Source organism: Amphiura filiformis, chromosome 12, assembly GCF_039555335.1.
Source record: "Amphiura filiformis chromosome 12, Afil_fr2py, whole genome shotgun sequence".
Classification (NCBI taxonomy): Eukaryota; Metazoa; Echinodermata; class Ophiuroidea; order Amphilepidida; family Amphiuridae; genus Amphiura; species Amphiura filiformis.
The window spans coordinates 55,651,309-55,667,426 of record NC_092639.1 but is presented as its reverse complement, the minus strand read 5'-3'; the positions used below and the strand labels follow the sequence as shown (position 1 = coordinate 55,667,426).

The window sequence follows — 16,118 nt, the reverse complement described above, 5'->3', positions numbered from 1 at the left end:
CGGTTTATAACCTTATATATAGGTGTTTATAAACCGAGGATTAGAAAAAACGAGGATTCTTATCTATGTATTTTACCACAGCCTCGTTTTCCGATCCTCGGTTTATAACCTTATATATAGGTGTTTATAAACCGAGGATTAGAAAACGAGGATTCTTGTCTATGTATTTTACCACAGCCTCGTTTTCCAATCCTCGTTTTTCGATCCTCGGTTTTCAATCCTCGGTTTATAAACACCCCAGGATTTAGCCAAATACGTGTCCTAACCTGTTGACCTGTTGACACAGCTGCACTGAAGCTAATCGCAAAATGCAACTGGAATAGAAACTAATACTCGCTTTATATAATCTTTATTTCAATAAAAAAAATTTACAAATTAAAATTTGATCTTTTTAAAAACTACCTTTTTATTTACAAACCATTTTAATAAAAAGAAATCCGTATAATAATATTATGCATTACATGTGGCTATTAACAAAGGTGGTCTCTTCCCAAAGGCACAAAGGTTTTGGTTCGATTTTTGTCGATATTATCAACTTTGAAATTGCAAATGTAATGATGGGTATTTTATGCTAGTCATATGTCTAAACTAACATAGTCAGATTACGTTTTTTTAAATTCCTACATCAATAGCGTCTTTGTTTCTTTTAGTTACGAAAGTTATATCAATCGCTTTAAAATCCATCGAACATTGTGTGAAAGCAAAAAAAGTATGAGCTGTTACCAAAATCTCAATTTTGATTTGTTAAATTGGAGGCGGGAGCCAGGGGTCACCCACCCGGGTCACCCACCTTACTGTGGCGCTAAAATAACGATTTACATGGTTACAAATGCTTTTGTTTCCCTCGGTCTTAACTTTGGAGGCACTCAAGTATCTGGACGGCTAGGTTTTCCTTCCATGTGTTGCTCTTGCCTTCATTTTGCGTCCTGGATCATTTTGTCAAATTCTTCTAAAAGCTACCTCTCTTTGTTGCATGTCCTTGTTCCGATTGTGAATGGGATGCCTGGTGTTTGTGCGCACAGGGTTTATCTCTGTATTTTTTCTAACTGTTTTTAGACTAGAAGAACAGGGATATCAAAAACAGTTTTTCTTTTCATTAGTAGTATGGCATGATGTCGACCAAGTCAGGATTTGTTTCTGCGGTGATTTTGAGCTTTTGTTTTAAAGTATCAGTCGCTTTAAATTCACCTTGTCCAATTTCTATACTTTGAGCCAGGCAATTCAATAGGTATTGTTTGGAAAAAGTATAGGGAAAAGTAGACCAACTAGAATTTTCTCCACCATATATCTTTGGATGTAGATGCAACAACTATAGAACCTATAATATCTCGTCTATGTATAACTTTCAGTGATTTGTGATGCAAAATGCTTGTCACTTTAATTTATTCATATAAAAAAGATATCGCCCATTTTATCTTCGGATCTTCAAAATTGAAGGTCTTTGGTTTTAGTTAGTAGCCACCGGCCGCGGTGGTTAAAAATATGTTCAGAAGAACGACGACAGGAATGACAATAAAACCAGTGACAGTCGCTGCGATATTCCAGCCTCGAGCTGCGTTGGAAGCTTGTAGAGCTCCTGTGACGTCACCCCGTAGCATGTGGTTGGAAACCTAAGGCGGAAAGAAGAAAATGATACAGTAAGGAGAAGTTGGCATAATATTGAAGATTACTCGGATTAGACATTTGAGGCAATTTTGGACATGAGATGGTAAAGAAAATAATAAGACTCATAGTTTTTATGACTAATTGGTCCAACGCCTAGTGACTATACGCCTAATGACCTATGTAGCCATGCCTTTATAGCCAAAATTCAAGAAACCGGCCCTTGGAGATTTATTTGAGCGTTTCAGTACACACCGAATGGAAAAGTTCATCATTATTACACATTAGCCTTCCCAAACTAAAAGGCAGTATGTATGTGAACAAATACAAAACAAGCTAAAACTGGTACTACCTTTTATTTCTTAAACGACAGGTGTTTTAGAATCAATTTGCTGTCAAATCAAAATGTAGTATTTTCAATCAACCGTACTGGGCCAATAAAGTCCAATACTGGACACTGGTATTGTTTTGCACACCGGTGTCGAATCGGGCCAGTACTGGTGCTAAGGTGGGCACATTTTTATTTTCTCGTTAAACCTGCCAATATGTGGGTAAGAGAGTGGGAGTCATGAAAGAGTAAGAGATAATTAAGGTGGCAATGAAAGAGCAAGCTTAAAATGGTAATTTCACTTATCCAGTTTAGCACTACTCGGTCCAGTCCGACACCGGTGTGCAAACATGTATTGGCCCAATAACGGGGGTCCAGTATTGACGTAATGTTTGCTGGATAGAATAAGTGTATTTGTATTTGTGATGTAAATATCGGGGGAAGGTACTTAACACAAATGACAACTTATATGGGTATGCTCCACCGAAATACACCTGCGCAGCTCAGAAAGACCCCTGAAATCCAAAAGAAAGCGCTGAAAGACCATTGACTTTGATGCTTTATAAAAGACCCCCAATTGATCAATCCGCTCATGTGTGGTTAATACGCGACATTCAACGAGAAATCCAACGAGAAAGCTTTTGACAGTTCGTAGTTCCGAAATATCCTTTTCCCAAATACGCCGAGTCAGCTATACCAAAGAGTAGGAGCATGCCCTCCACAAATTGAACAATAACATGTCCCTCCCCCGGTGGGGCGCGATGGTGTTTTTGGTACATCATTTCACGCGTGGTAAAATCAGTTGATTTTTCAAAAAATCTGTTCAGAATCATGATGCATCATGGGTAATATTTGCCGATAGAATTGTAAAACATTTGTTAATAATTCCTACATAATGTTACTATTTCCTGTGAAATAAAAATACTGTGAAGGAATGAAGACCAAACTGCCAGCGAAATTCCAGTACAAAACGTTTTTATACAAACGTCAAAGTTCACCCCGTTGAAAATTTACAGTAGCCTCATCGTATTAGTCTCCAATTTGATCGGCAAATATTACCCATTACAGACCATGATCTGTAATTGCGAAAGTGCTTATTCCATGTTAAATTGTGTAAAAGGGAAAAAATAAAAAAAAACCGCCCACGGGTAAATGGTATTTTGTATCAGTTTACCCAAAGGTAAAAGGCAGCATCTGCTAGTATTCAATAAACAGTCACTACGTTTTGGCTTGAGTGGGCAAACACAGGTGGTGTATGACGTGCATTCACTACATTCAGTAAATTTTCATCGTCAACCGTGTAATTGAATGGGATTATTTTGAAATTTTAAAACGCTTGAAATATCACAAACAAATAGGCCTATGTTGATAAATAATATAAATACAAGTTAAAACCGTTGGGGTTCGATAATGAACCCCACAAAACTAACCGAGTATATGGAAAATGCCATACGGCCGGGCGGTTTCACGAGTTGCCGGCTCGATCATGTCATCCGCCGCCTGGGCAAACATGATGAAATATCTTACCTCGCTTGACTTGATAATGGCGACGATTCCAAACAAGAAACAGCAAAAAAATGTATTGAGAATGGACCAAACCATGTAAGTAGGTGGGGCTACTTCTTGGGTTGTTCGCACGATTACTGTCTGGGGATGCAAAATAAATAAATAAATAAATAAATAACAGTTCTGAGAATTATCCTTGGGTCCAATTATGTATCTTATGACAATGCTCTTGTTGTGTGTAATCTGTGAGTTGTCTGATAGGGGGGAGCAACATTGCTTTGAATTTGCTCGTACATTTTCCAAGTGTGATCGGACCACCAAGTTGCTTCCTCCCAGCAGAGGTCAGAAAATTAAATTTCAGGGGGGGGCAAAATTGTCGCATAAAGTGGAAATTTACATAATTTTTGTGGTTTTGACTCAAAGGGGGGGGGGGCAAGAAATATATTTGGGGGAATTAAACCCTCCCCGGAGCGCCGCCACTGCCTCTGGCTACGCCACTGCGCTACACACAGATCCACAAGCATCAGTACACTTAACAGAACCACTAAACCAACACCTGGTTTGTTTGCACATATTTTCATGCATTTTTTATGCTGATTTCAAAATAGAATTGAAATTTTAAAGACAATTTGGAGCTGCAGTTGACACCCGTTACTGTTGTGTAGGTCTACGTGTGTGGAGAAGGTAAGGTACATACATATGTCTATAACTGCTATAAGACACATTTCTTGCAGTGTACTGATATTTCCTTTTATATCACTCATACATAAATTCTAGACAGTTCATTGGTTGATTACCATTTATCATTTTTACTATCACCCTCTCCGTGTGATAGTCTTTACCATCATGTGCTCTGCCGTAGTGCGCCTGCGCCAAGCCGTGCGCTGACTCTTGGACTCGCCGATTTAGTTATGGGGTGAACCCCAACATGTGAAGTATATCACGGCAAAACATGGTGTTATGTTGATCTTTCACCTCGTGATTATATTTCGACCATCACACTCATAGACAGTTAATATTTGTATAATATTGGATTGACTTACACCCGGGACTTACATTAGTAACAGGCGGAGGCCCAACAGCAACAGGCGCAGATCCGACGACAACTGTAGTGGTATTTTGACTTTGCGGTATGTAAGGGTATTCGCCTGGTATCGGGCCTGGAGCAGTTGCATAGGCATACGGTGGTGGCTGTTGATCTATAACAAACAAAATGAGCAGAAGTGCTGAATCATTAGGCACCACAGCCAAATGTGTTTGATCTTAGGTTCAACCGTTGATGCTGCTTCGATGCTTGTAATTAAGACCTATAAACTAATTAATTAATGGTAAAATTGATTGCACAATGCATTACATACAAAGATAAAAATGTTACAACAATTAACAGTAGCTAATTATTTTATAAACAATAAGAATCAACCAAGCATCGATGGTCGATCAAAAGATCGAACAAATTTGGCTGCATTGCCTTAATAATTCAATCATATACCAAAAGGTTAATTTGACGTGAAGAAGGTGCCGCTTTAAAAATGCTACACTCATTCTTACATTTTGGAATTTGTAGCAAACTCCGGGAGCAAACTGTCCTTTGTAAACATACTAGTTCTTTTTTCATGCAGATGGCTGTATAGAACCCCCTTTTTAAAAACCAGTTTTCTGAAACGGTGTGAATATATACAATAGCTAGCTGTATGAGCTAAAGATAAGAACCTGAAAGTGCTACCCAAACTACCCACACATCAAAGTTGATGCTATTTAAATAGACGACTGCTCCGGATAATACAGGAACAAGCTGATCGAGATGGTACACAAAACCCTATAGGCCTACATGTACAGATGTGCCAAGGAAAAACACGATTTTGTTTTCCAAGATCGACGAACATAATCAGTTCCATAATAAAATATAAATATACTTTCACCTACCTTGTTCATTAAATTGTCTGTCATACTTTATGTTGGACTCCATTTTGATCTTACGCTGAAACTAAATTTGCGACTTATAAAACAATCCGAATTACATATATTATTACGTTATTGCGTTATGCTATATGTACGATGTACTAGTATGACATGACCCGGGTTGAGTACCAACTTGACCTTGCACGGAATCTATGCATGGAAGGAAATGAACCATCGGCAAAGTATTCCTTCCATTCTACCTACTCCCACGCAACTATATATCAATTTCCCGATTGTAATGTTCATTCCAGAGTTTAAATCATGTAGCCTATAGGGCGTAACGATAAATATTGGAACAGCAGGAAGTACGTTGTATCCCTATTGTAGAATCTGTTTCGATATTCAAACAAATTTAACCATAGGGATTTTCCCAGGACCAACCACTGGAATCATTTAGTCTTTTCTCGTTACGTGCCTGGGCGCCACCTTCGGGCAACGTCGAATTGGCCAATTTAGCATCGATTCTGAGCCCCCTCCAAGCAATGCAAGTCAAAATTTTAGCAGAAATATTCATTTTAAATATCAATTTATTTTAGACCATAGGCGTAAATCTGGGGGGGGTAAATCCCCAATATTTTGCATTGAATCATCCCCCAAGCTCCCCCATGATGACACCTGAATATGGGTTTCTGATCAAATTAACCTCATATAAAAATTTGCCCATTTTAATCCCAAAAGTGCAAATTTTCGCGCGCTTCGTGCGCATTTATTCCACTTTCCCCACCATATTTCATCAATTTAGTTTTAAAATGGCAAAAATTTTCTCGCACTTCCCGCGCATTTGTACCATACAACTTATTCCGTCGCCAAAAGGTGCTAGATTCACTATGGGTAAATTGGGGTAAATGGAACGCTTAAGCAATAAATCACTTTCTGTGGTCAGGAGGGTATCCATATATGATTTTTGTTTGTTTCAATAAGTAGATAATATGTTTTTACAACTTCTTTTAACAGATAAACTCCCATTTTATGGCTTTGTTTCTTGTATCGGTCCAAATACATGCATGGTCATGGAAATTCCAGTTACCCCAACAAATTGGGGTAAATGGAACAGTGGGTTGGGTAATTGGAACAAGGGGCATTACTTGCATGGAGCCTACATTCATAGCTATATTTACATTGAAAAGACATCAGAATATTTTATTTAACATTATATTTTTGTTTTCATGTTTTTTTATAAATATGGTAAAATACCACGTAAAAAAACACTTTCTCTCGGTACATAACAGAAAAAAATTGTTTTTAGATTTTTAAAAAATCAATAGGAGGCCTAATCTACCATGAATTAGTTATTTGTAGTATATAATTTCATAATAATTAAACCAATTACTAAAAAAAATATTAACATGTTATATATATTTGAAGTCAGTCAACCGTGTTCCATTTACCCCAAGTGGATCTGTTGTGGGGTAAATGGAACACCAAACTAATTAATTAGCTAATTAGCATATTAATTTGCATAATTTCATCATTAAAATCTGCTATTTTATTGTTTAAAACATTTATGTTATTGTAGAAAACAAACATATTGCCAATATTTTTTCTCAGCGATTTGAATTGTTTTGGTAAACATAAACTGGTGGTGTGTTGAGGCATGATTACTGCTTCCACAGAGCCAGGAGCTGGGTTGCTTCATAATCAGAGTTTCCTGTAACCATTACCGAGCATTTCTTGATAAAGATGGAGAAGGAGGAGGAGAATAACAAATTACTGAACAACGAGGCTCAAGGTGAATATGTGCAGGGTACATGGAGTGGGTTGATATACATTTAAAATAAATTAAGCCAGAAACTAACCATTAATACGATTTTACTTCCTCAATTCGTTTACCTCAATAAGCTTCTAAATTTCTGCACAATCAGTTGACACAGAGGATGATTTAAGCACTTCCCACCACGCCACTGTGTTGACCTGCGGTTAGCACAGCTGTGTGAGTGAACATGACACCACTGCGCGCACATTGCATTGACGAACATGGTTAAATTTGAATTTGGACTGATATATTTACAATAAAAACGCATTCACAATGCTGGTCGATTTCACATTTTATGTTACCTACAGAAGGTGTGAATTATTCTTCATGCATACATCGATCACTTTAGATCTGAAATCGACTAATTAATAATGACACACGCACAATTCTTAAACAACATCTTTTGTACAGAATTCAATGGGATTTGAAAAGTAAAGTGGCAGTTGAAACTCTGGTGATAACACGTTTGCAGTGCATGATGGGGCTTCCTTAAATCATCCTCTGCAGTTGACACAAGACATTTAAATGTGTGTGTTTTATCTCGGTTTTTTACAAATGAAATATTAGCTTCACATTATACATAAATAAAACATACATAATGTTATACCTACATCATAACAATACTTTTTGTTGATTTTGTGTCTTTTGAATTGAAGGTACTTCGGTTCAACATACCGACAGGAACCAACCAACCCAGTCTTATCAGTATACCCAGCCTTATCAGTATGCCCCGCCGTATGAGCAGGTCCCTGTGCCGCAGACAGTGATCAGAACATCAATGGAACCACCACCAACATACATGGCTTGGTCGATTTTCAACTGTCTTTTTTGCATGTGGCCGCTTGGATTGATCGCCATATGCAAATCTTCTGAGGTAAGATATTGTGGGCTATTCCAGGTGAAATCCATACACCCCCTACGGAAGACATCCCCTTAATCGTCCACACAGGGGGCGATGATTTCAAATGGAGTCGTCCATTTAGGTTGGCCTTGTTGGAATTCACACCCCCTGTGTGGAAGATTAAGAAAATCAAAGTAGGTCCATAGTAGATGTAAGGATTTCAACTGCAATAGCCCTTTGAAGTTGAAATCGTTTTGGTGTTAAGCCTAGTTGAGCCTGGTTGAATAGGCTTAACACCAAAAGTGACTGCACCCAGGAGATAAAGAATTGCAAAGATTGACAATAGCTTGGAGTGTAGTTTCAAACATGACCAAATTGTGGAAAAGTAAACTTCCTCCAATCCTTAATGTTCGTTTGCTAAAATCAACAGCATTTGCTGTGGCATCATACGGATCTGAATCAAGGACAATGAAATCTGACAGGAATATACTGGATTCTCTTGAGCTGTGGTGCTATCGACGAATCCTGAAGATTCCATGGACTGAGAGGAGAACAAATGAGTGGATTCTTCAAGAGCTTAGAGTTCAGAAGACCTTGCGAGCCAATATCATTGCTAGAAAGTTATCATACTTTGGCCACGCCACCAAACATCACTGCCTTCAGGAAACAATTGTCCAAGTAATGGTTGAGGGAAAACGAAAGAGAGGCAGGCCTGCAGGGAGCTGGCTTGATGACTTCAAGATTATCACAGGCCTGAGCATCACAGAGACTACTATTTTTTTGATGGCACTGTTCTAGCTGTGGCCAAGATGTTGAGTTCTGTTCCTGTTTACATGTTTTTGTCTCGTATTTTATTCACCAGCATCACTCATAACAACATCAGTGAGTATCTTTTAAGTCCAAGGAACCTGTCAACTGAGGTAAATGAGAATATTTTTGGCAATATGGAAGTAAATGATGGAACTTATGCTGACACATCAAACAAGTGCAAAATTCGGAACCCTGGCACTGCAGCTGCAGTAACTTTAAGCTTACCTGACTACAGAATTTTGAACTCGCCACTTTCGAATTTTTCGATGAACTCAGTAACTTGAACAATGGGCAATGATCATCAACCTGCTTCCCATGCTACCTCAATTATCTGTCCCAAACCTGTACAGAACATTACGTACAGTAGAAATGAACTTTGGAAACTCAACGCCCCTCACACCATCAACTCTGATCTAAAATGTAGACTTTTGAATCTTGGCATCAAAAGAGATGTTAGAGGTCGCAGAGCCGGATCTCACATGCGAAAGAATGTCCCAGTGCATATAAATACCCCTCATGCATTTAATGACTCAGAATGCTCAGTGGACCGTTTGCGGTCTAGAACTTTAACGCCCATACCCGGAGCAGACAGGTACACAGCATCAGCAGAGATGTTTTGACTTTCCAGCATTCTTTCTAACCAATGCACAGTCTTCTTTGGGCAACAAATATGATGAGTTTCAGATTTTGCTTCATCACCATTCGATTGACATTACAGCGATCAGTGAAACCTGGTTCCACCCTGACATGCCAGACAGTAAGACTAAGATTGATGGTTACCAACTGTTTTCAAACTGTCGCGAGCACACTAAAGGGGGAGGTGTCGGAATTTATGTTCGATCTGGAATTTCTGCTCAGGTGATTAATGACATCCAAATCCCTGACGAGCTTGAATGTCTTTGGATTATGTTGAGACCAAAATGTACTCCTAGATCTGTGTCTCTAATTGCAGTTTGCTGTGCTGTCTCTACATTCTTACCGACTCCGGGGCCCCCTACCAAGATCTACTTCAATGCCATCTGGATGAATCGATGGACTACTTAAAGACAAAGTATCCAGACATAGGATTTGTCGTGCTTGGGGATTTCAATAGAATGAATGTCAACAATGTTTTGCATGCACATGACTTAAAGCAATTGATTACTTTTCCCACCCGTGGTGATGCAATTTTAGATATAATTATGACCAACATGAGTTCTTATTTTGAAAACCCACTTGATGTGAGTCCCATTGGTAAGAGTGACCACACATGCATTGTCTGGAAGCCTAATAAGATGTATCGCCAAGATAAAACTAAGACCGTCACTAAAAAGGTTCGTCCCATGAAAGACTCTCAGATTAGGGAGTTTGGTAGTTGGCTTCAGAGTCAAACCTGGGATAATGTCACCAATGCCCAAGGCACACAAGGCATGGCTGATGCACTGTATGGCTATCTAGACGATGCTGTCGAGTCATTCTTTCCAAAGAAGACTGTTAAAATACATAACAATAACAAACCATGGGTTAACTCCAAAATAACAAACTTTATTGAGCTACGACAAAGAGCCTTCACACCGGAAAGAACTACAGAATGGCGTCGATTACGTAACCGTGTTCAGCGGGAGATATACAAAGCAAAGACAAATTATTATGCAAATCGTGTGCGTCATTTGCAAACGACTGACCCTCGCAAATGGCACCAGCAGGTCAAACTCATGACTAATAATAATAAATCTGAAGTCAACATACCTATCCCTGGTGTGGAAGATGGTGACCATGTAGGCATTGTCAATGCTATCAATAACAGATTTGTTTCTGTTTCAGATCATTTGTGCCCTCTCGATATCACCAAGCTCGAAGCCTATCTTCCTGCTCTTACACCGCCACCCACTTTACACACGTGGGATGTTTATGCTGAACAGGGAACAAAAGTTTGTCCTCTGTGATTTCAAGCCATAATTAATGATGCTGCCACTGATCTTGCCCCAAATTCTAAGTGTTGGAAATATGTCGATGACCTGACACTTGCTAAGAATCGCACTCATTCCACGTCTGGCAAGCTCCAAGTGGTTTTAGATGATTTTTCGCGATGGATCAGTGACACTAAACTGTGTTTAAATCCCAGCAAGTGTTAGGCCCTCCAGGTGTGTTTTAAAAGAGATGTGCCCCTTCCAACTGCCTTGGAGATAAATAACACCCCTCTTGATTATGTTAATGATGCAAAAATCCTTGGCATATGGATTCAGAACAATCTTAAATGGGACAAAAACACCATTGAAATTACTAAAAAAGCCAACCGCAGGCTGTACAAGCTGCGCATGTTAAAAAAATTTGGTTTTAACCATCAGGAGCTTATTACGGTAGGCAGAGGGTACATCAGACCTCTTTTAGAGTATTGCGACATAGCATGGCACTCATCTGCTGGCCAATCTGTATCAATTAAACAGCTTCAGAGAAGAGCTTGCAGATAGTCCTGGGCAGGAATTTGTGATTGTGATCTGGACTCTCTCTGTGACAGGAGGGTGGATCATTGTCTGAGGTTTGCCGAAGGGCTCTCCAATAATTCCAGAACAAATGATTTACTTCACCCTGTCAGGGGCAGAGTCCATGGTCGCAACCTACGCAATGCTGACAAATTGTCCCAGCTTTTTGCCAGAACTTCGCGCTTCCAGGGTAGCCCCATCCCTTTTTGTATTAGTTTATTGAATAATTAGCGGTTTTTCATATTACATGCCCAGGACTGTCCTGCTAACTTAATTCATTCAGCCCCCATCATTGTTTTTATATGCCACTGTGTTGACTTTTATGAAATTTTACCCCTTTTATAATTTTTATTTGCATGACTTATTTACTGCTCTGTGATAAATTGTGTTTTGAAATGTGCAATATTGTAATTTTGATTGTTGTATATACATTGTAATATCATATATTTTTGATGTGTTTTAAAATTGTAAGTTTCCATGTAATTCAGCCTTAGGGCTGCGATATGAAATAAAATAAACATTACTACTTAAAAAAAACCCACCTGAATACGATAATGCAATGTGACCTTAGAGAGACAGACAAAGCCCTTCTACGCTACTGTCGCCTTAGACTATTCATTAGAAAAGATTGGAGGATAGGCAAAAATTACATATTCATGAACTTTTACAGTCATAGCTCATTAGCTGTATTGATTATTGATATAAAAAAGATACAAAGAAACTATGTATACATTTATATAGGCCACCCTATGGGTTACGGTTCGCTATCTCTAAGGTTCGCTATCTCTAAGGTTCGTTATCACTAATTACGAAAAAGGTCCGCTATACCTCTAATTTTGAAAAAGGTTCGGTATTTCTAAGGTTCGATATCACTAATATTAAATAAGGTTCGCTATCTCTAATTTTAAATAAGGTCCGCTATCACTAATTTATTGAAGGTTCGCTATCTCTAAGGTTCGCTATCACTAATTTAAAATAAGGTCCGCTATCTCTAATTTTCACAATCCCTGTATCCCTAAGGTTCGCTATCTCTAATTTTAAATAAGGTTCGCTATCTCTAAGGTTCGCTATCTCTAAAGTTCGCTATCACTAATTTCAAATAAGGTTCGCTATCTCTAATTTTAAATAAGGTTCGCTATCTCTAATTTCAAATAAGGTTTGCCATAGCGGTCCTTTTTAAAATTAGAGATAGCGGACCTTATTTAAAATTAGAGATAGTGGACCTTATTTAAGATTAGTGATTAGGTATAGCGAACCTTAATCGAAATTAGTGATAACGAACCTTAGAGATAGCGAACCTTAATTAATTAGGGATAGCGAACCTTAAACAAAATTAGTGATAGCGAACCTTAGGTATAGCGGACCTTGATTGGAATTAGTGATAACGAACCTTAGAGATAGCGAACCTTCAATAAATTAGTGATAGCGGACCTTATTCAAAATTAGTGATAGCGAACCTTATTTTAAATTAGTGATAGCGAACCTTATTTAAAATTAGTGATATCGAACCTTAGAACTAGCGAACCTTATTCTAAATTAGTGATATCGAACCTTAGAAGTAGCGGACCTTTTTTAGGTATAGCGAACCTTTTTCTCTATTAGAGATAGCGGGATTCTGATCTCCATAGACTTTACACGTTAGTGATAGCGAACCTTAGAGATAGCGAACCTTAGAGATAGCGGACCTTAGAGATAGCGGGATGTCACCACCCTATGTCCGGTTTGCTTCAAACAAAAGGCATATTGCTGAAACTGTCATTGTGAGTGGGCACCCCAAACCGTGGCACATTACATACCCGTCTGACCATCAAACAGAGACGAGAACCCAGTCCCACTTGCTCTTATGCCGGACCAAAATTATTTTATGGTGGTGTTTTACTTTCTTCTTGTATTTTCAAAGGTTGATGATCACTTGAACAACAGGAATATGGTGGCTGCACAAGCGGCTTCAGCTACTGCTCGGACGTTAAATACCGTCGCTACTATCTGGGGAGTACTAAACCTGATTGGAACTATCGTTGCAGTGATAATACTATACGTGCCACAAGAGTAGTGTCAGGATCAGGATCCATGGGAGCGATGGAAAAGGAGCTTTAATCTTATTTCATTCAAGTTTAGCCTCTCAGCTCCCGGTAATTTGATCATTTAAAAAAATTCCTGATGGATCCACTCCTGTGTATGAACTCTTATGATCCTTTCTTGAATACGTACAGTTGCAGATCGGCAAACATCAACCAGTGTGAACTTTATAATATTTCATCAACATTGCAATGAGATTAAGCCCTATAAATTGATTTATTAGGTTAAATGAACTGTCATGTAACAAGACTCTAATAGAAGCAGCTTATTACGTGAACTGAAGCAATTAGTGCCTTAAACAATCGAACCAGAAAGACCTGTGAAAAAAATCAAAATCACACTCATGTCATATATATTCGTCATCCTAATCTTTCACCTGTTTTAACCAGTCAATAACGCACTAGGACTTGGTTCTCAATGTGCTATTGACTGGTTAAAAATAGGTGAAAGATTAGGATGACGAATATATAATTATGACTTGTGGGTTTTTTTACAGGTCTTTCTGTTACGAATTTTTAAGCCACCGTCCACGTAATGGTACAGAAATACAGATCCAACTTCGACAAAAAATCACCAATTTATTAACTTTACGCTGAAATTATTTTGTCCAAATTTTACATGTTATTATAGGAACGATATTAGATAAAATAAGCAAGAGTGCGGAGAAACTTGGAAAAACTACCCTAAGTACGAAAGAGCTCCAAAAACATACCCTTTTACACCAATTTTACATGAATTTGATACCCTATTCACGTTACGCACGTAACATACCCTAGTCTGAAAAAATACCCTTTTTACGTGAATTTACGGACGCGCCTGATACCCCCTTCACCATTACAGTGGCCCCCGGGGGTAACCTTGGAGTAAATAATAATTTTAAGCAGGAACCACTTGTCAAAGAGGCCCAGCAATGTAACAAATAATGTATGGATAATTAATTATTATTATAATATTACAAAGTAAAGCATTACTTTCCAAATTGAAGACCTCACAGGAAAACCTACATCAAGTCCTACATGTAACTCGACAATGGGACTTGATGGTGTTGCTGTAACTCGCTTGCAGGACTTGATGGTGTTGTCGTAACTCGCTTGCAGGACTTGATGGTGTTGTTGTAGCTCGCTTGTGGGACTTGTTGGTGTTGTCGTAACTCGCTTGTGGGACTTGTTGGTGTTGTTGTAACTCGCTTACGGGACTTGTTGGTGTTGTCGTAACTCGCCGATGGGACTTGATGGCTTTGTCGTAACTCGCCTTTAGCTTACTTTGTGGGGGTAATTGACAAAAACCCCAATCTCTGTGGGGGTGACTCGCCTTTTTAACTCGCTTTTCTATAACTCGCCTTTTTTTAACTCGCCTAGTTACAGCTCCCAAAATTCGCAATATATCTAATTGTTCAACTTAATTTCTTATACTTGTATATTTTATATAATGTAATGCAATAATCTGTGTGTTCTGAAAATGTGTGATTTAATGATTTAAATATGTATAATATGTGGTTTTCGTAATATGTATAATAAAGGCTTATGCCTGACAACTCGTCAAAAAAATAAAAGAGTGCGGAGAAAAATCATTAGTTAGGGCCTTTTGGTCCAGTGCTCCAAGTCGGCGAAATTTAATATATAGTTTAATACTTGAAAGTTACGCCAATTTGGCGTGGTGAGGACTTTAATAATAATAATAATGATCTGCTCCTCTCATATTTTGCACTTTCACCGGGGGAAGACAGGTTTTCATAAAAGTAACGAAAGTTATCTGAAAATTGTGTTTACATAAATTATTTAATAATAACCTAATGATTAAAGAAAAAAGTATATAAGAAAAAACAACATCGTAAAAGAAGTTCAGTTTTGCTGTTGCCTGCAAGGCTATCGTGAGTGACACTTACGAAAGGTTTATATTTTACTCTCATTTTATATATGTTGAGTGCAAGATTATTATAGCTGCTGCACTTACATTGCATCGACCATGAGGAAGGGGGGGGGGACACTCAACTTAAAGTGGGTGTGTACTCTAGACATTATTTCTTTGGCGAAATTGAGCTTTTTTGAAATGTATTGGCTTTGTTATGTTTTTTATAAATACAAGGAAAGAAAATCCAGATTTGTTAACTCTAACTGCTCTATTATTTCACTATTTCACTCGTTTTTGCAAATTAAAACGGAAAGAAAATCTTTGTTGTACCATCGGGTACACGCGCGCAACAACGCATCGCGTTTTGTAGTCCCGCAATTTGTTAACGCACAGATACGCTACGCATACGCAACGCGTATCTGCATGCGAGGCGCACCTTATGGAAGCACTGATTTCACAAAAACCTAGTGGCATAGGCGTAGATCCCGGGGGGATGGGGGGGGATTTATCCCCCCAATATTTTGCCAGGGAGGGTGCTCCATACAATCATCCCCCCCCCAATGTTGACGCCTGAATATAGGTTTCTGACCAAATTAACCTCATATTTGCCCATTTTAGCCTCCAAAAGTGCAAATTTTCGCGCGCTTCGCGCGCATTTATTCCACTTTTGCACCATATTTCATCAGTTTAGCTTCAAAATAGCAACATTTTTCGCGCGCTTCGCGCGCATTTGTAACATCAACTTATTCTGTCGCCAAAAGGTGCTGGATTCACTATTCTTCAAGAATTGTTTTCAACACCATGTGAATTTTTTCAAGTTTTTTCCCCCCGATTTAAACATCAAGATATGAATAGATTTCGCCCAAACTTCTCAAGGGGCTGTGGATTTACCCGATGTTCACGTAATGTAAGGTAGAAAAACGAGAA

The 16,118-nt window shown here is 38.5% G+C and overlaps 2 protein-coding genes across 2 annotated transcripts; one reads left to right on the top strand and one right to left on the bottom strand.

The window, feature by feature from the left end:
• Nucleotides 1-708: 708 nt before the first annotated feature.
• Nucleotides 709-5,513, bottom strand: LOC140166447 (uncharacterized). The gene is made up of 4 exons (XM_072189923.1): nucleotides 5,360-5,513; nucleotides 4,493-4,635; nucleotides 3,458-3,577; nucleotides 709-1,610 (listed from the first exon to the last, which is right to left on the bottom strand). Exons 1-4 carry the CDS (start codon nucleotides 5,400-5,402, stop codon nucleotides 1,452-1,454), a joined length of 465 nt encoding a protein of 154 aa, XP_072046024.1. The 5' UTR covers nucleotides 5,403-5,513; the 3' UTR covers nucleotides 709-1,451.
• A 1,443-nt stretch (nucleotides 5,514-6,956) lies between these two features.
• On the top strand, nucleotides 6,957-15,705 carry LOC140166446 (interferon-induced transmembrane protein 1-like). Its single transcript, XM_072189922.1, has 3 exons — nucleotides 6,957-7,124; nucleotides 7,805-8,022; nucleotides 13,162-15,705. The coding sequence occupies exons 1-3, from the start codon at nucleotides 7,076-7,078 to the stop codon at nucleotides 13,312-13,314; spliced, it is 420 nt and encodes a 139-aa protein (XP_072046023.1). The 5' UTR covers nucleotides 6,957-7,075; the 3' UTR covers nucleotides 13,315-15,705.
• The last annotated feature ends 413 nt before the right edge of the window (nucleotides 15,706-16,118 follow it).